The sequence below is a fragment of the Lipotes vexillifer genome, unplaced genomic scaffold (genome assembly GCF_000442215.2).
Source record: "Lipotes vexillifer unplaced genomic scaffold, Lipotes_vexillifer_v1.1 scaffold12, whole genome shotgun sequence".
Lineage (NCBI taxonomy): Eukaryota > Metazoa > Chordata > Mammalia > Artiodactyla > Lipotidae > Lipotes > Lipotes vexillifer.
This window is the reverse complement of record NW_006796716.1, coordinates 2,057,263-2,060,553: the sequence shown is the minus strand read 5'-3', so window position 1 is coordinate 2,060,553 and position 3,291 is coordinate 2,057,263. Positions and strand designations below refer to the sequence as shown.

The 3,291-nt window shown below is 51.6% G+C and overlaps 1 protein-coding gene across 1 annotated transcript in view; it reads left to right on the top strand.

Annotated features, from left to right (window-relative positions):
* The first annotated feature begins 656 nt into the window (after positions 1-656).
* Positions 657-3,291, top strand: part of VPS37D (VPS37D subunit of ESCRT-I) — a 5,886-nt gene continuing 3,251 nt past the window's right edge. The window contains exon 1 of the mRNA XM_007468886.1: positions 657-722. Coding sequence (XP_007468948.1) covers positions 657-722 — 66 coding nt within the window. The remainder of the gene's footprint in view (positions 723-3,291) is intronic.

Below are 3,291 nucleotides of genomic sequence, written 5' to 3'. Positions count from 1 at the left end.
GTCTGAAATGGGTTTCACTGGGCTGAAATTAAGGTATTGGCAGGGGCGCACTCTCTCTGGAGTCTCCAAAGGAGAATCAATTTCCTTGCCTTTTCCGGTTTCTAGAGGCTTTTCCAGTTTCCTGCTCGTGACTTCTTCCTCCATCTTCAAAGCCAGCAACGTAGTGTCTTCAAATTTCTCTCTCACTCTGACCCTCCGATTTTACTGTCACACCTCCTTCTCTGATTCTGACCCTCCTGCCTCCCCCTTATAAGGACCCTTGTGAGTACACTGGCCCCACCTGGATGATCCAGGATAATCTCTCCGTCTCGAGATCCTTGATTTAATCACATCTGCAAAGTTCCTTTCACCATGGAAGGTAACAAGTTCACAGGTTACAGGGATTAGGTTGTGGACACCTTTGGGGTCTGTTATTCTGTCTACTGCAGAGGGGAGCAGCTGGGTAGTGTGATATGAACACCTCTGAATTACGAGTTTGTCAAACTGCCCTCCAAAGTGAATTGATTCTCTCTCCCACTAGCAGTACAAAAGCATTCCTGTCACTTCCCATCCTCACCAACACTTGATATTATCTGACTTTTTAATTTTTGCCAACTTGACACCTGTGAAATGTCTGGACTCTGACTGCTATGTGGTCAAGAAAGAGATGATGGTCAATGGCGCTGAATGTGAAAAAGAAGGGCCCTGGCAGTAAGAAGCAGTCCATGACCTTGGCTAGTGCAGTGCCCTTGGAGTGGTGGTGGTGGGGGGGCGGTGAAGTCAGACTGAGTCAAGGAATAAGGGGGGGTGGGGGTGGGTATGAGGAAATGGATGCAGGGAGTACAGAGTCTAGATGGTATGTTAGTAGGCTTGGACTGCCATAACAAAATACCACACACTGGGTGGCTGAAACAAAAGACACCTATTTCTCATAATTCTGGAGGCTGGAAAGCCCAAGATCAAGGTGCCAGCAGATTTGGCTTCTGGTGAGAGCTCTCTTCCTGGTTTGCAGACAGTGGCCTTCTAGCTGTGACCTCACACTGGTAGAGAGAAAAAGAACCTTGATCTCTTTTCCTCTTCTTATAAGGGCACTAATCCCATCATCAGGCCCCATCCTCATGACCTCATCTAAACCTAATTACCTCCCAAAGGCCCCACGTCCAAATATCATTACCCTGGGGTTAGGGCTTCGACATATCAGTTTTGCGGGGGAGTACTCAGTTCCTAACAGGGTACTTTCAAAATATTGGGTGGGGGTGGTGAAAGGGAGGTATCAGTCTAAAGGCAGAAATTAAAGGTGAAAGAGACAGAGAAAGAAAGAGACATAACTACCACAGTGGGGGAGGCATCCTGGAGGGGCAGGTGAAGGTGAGACCCATAGCAAGGGTACCTGGGCTGGCTTTGGAATGAGGGGAGGCTCCTCCACCTGGAGGAAGGAGAGAAGAAAGGGCACTGGGGCAGGTGCAGAGAAGATCCAAAGAGGTGGGGCAGGAAGTGGCAGAAGCTCTCCCATGTGATGGGCAGTGGAGTCACCTACTGAGGGGGCAGGAGTGGGTGTAGGAGTTCTGAGGAGTGTGGGGAAGTTTCACAGGGGCCGTTGTGGGATTCCACAGGGGGCCCACTGGGCTGAACAAAGGGGGATTGGGGACGAAGAGGGGACAAGCCAAGGCAGGAGCTCCCATCAGATCTCACCAGGGCCTCTCAGCGTGAAGACTGCCTCTTGCCTGGCCAAAGGAGGGCCGGACAGGGGGAGTGTCTAGGAGACCCCTGGAAGCTTAGTGGAAACAGTGGGTCTGAAGGACGCAGACCAGAACCAGGGAGATCATAGCCAGGAAAATGGGAAGTGTGGAAGAGCCCTTGATAATACCCAGGACCGTGGTGGAGGGACATCAGGGACTGCGGGGCACACAATGCTGCCTGGGGAGGTAGAGAGGGCTTCCTGGAGGTGGTGATGTTCCAGCTGAGCCTTGAAAAGGAAAACCAAATTTCACTTGCCATAAAAATGTGGAAGAAGTGTTGCCTTCACAGTCTATCAGCAAGTCTGTCCTACCCCACTCCATCAGTTTTGTCTCTTTCTCAGACATCTCCACCACACCCCCTGTGCTCTGGCTGGATTGGGAGAGTCCTTGTTGGGCACTTTCAGCTTCTATGCCTTGGCTTATGGACTTCTCTTTGGTTTCACTATTTTCTCCTTCAACTTCAGAACTCCTGTTCATCCCTCAAAACCCAGCTCAAATGTCACCTCTGCTGGTGAGCCTTTCTGTGCCCTGGTGCCACCTTGGTGCCTTATTAGTAGTGTGGTGAAGTGGAAAAAGTTCACTCACTACTGTTTGATTTTAGACAGGAGACAATCTCTGAGTGTCTGTTTCCTGACAATGGCACTGGCCAAGCCTAGTTGTGAAGATAAGGTACATGACATCCTCAGGCATCACATGGAACTCACAAAGGAAGACATCGAGCCATGACACCCACCATTCTGTCTTGTACTAAAGTAAGCTGAGTGAGAATGTGACTCTGCCTTAATCCATGAGCTCTTAGAGGGTAGAGACAATGCCCTGACAGGGCCCAGCCCAGTGCCCAGCATGGAGGCATCGTGTGTTCCGTGGACACTGCACATACAGGAAGAACTGAGATTGTCTGTCATTTACTTGTAATGTGACTTTGGGGAGGTGACATCATCTCTGAGAATCTGTTCCTTCATCTTTAAAATAACAGTAACTTGTATTAGGTATTCATTTAACTACAGGTAAGGGACTCAATTCACTACCTCTAATCCTCACATTGTGTTATCATCATCCTATTTTATGGAAAGGAAAACTGAGGCTGGGGGAAGTGAATGACTTGTCCAAGTTAGCAGCAGGCAGGGGCTCCTGGCACCCGGCCAAATTCAGAAAATTGTGCGAATTCACGGGGTAAATGTGAAATAGCCTTGCAAACTGTAAAGGCCTGGGGTGGGAGAGTCCGTGCCTGGGGTCGTGGTGAATGATGGCCGGGAGGAGAGGAAAGGAGAGGCGCCTTAGATATCCGGACGGCGTGAGGAGGATGGGTTGCCAGGCGATCTGCGGATGCGGGAGGCGCGGCAAGGCGCGGCTCGGCCGGGGTGGGAAGAGGGAGCGGCCTGCCCCCTCCCCATCCCACCCCCAGCCTCCGCGCCGCGGCCCCTTTAAGAGCGGGCGGGGCGCCCTCTGGCGGCGGAGCGGCGCGCGCTGCCGGAGCCAGAGCCCCAGCCGGATCCCGGAGCCGGCCCAGATACCTAACTCTAACCCTAAACCTAATGCTTACCCGAAGCCTTACACTAACCCATGCCCTAAT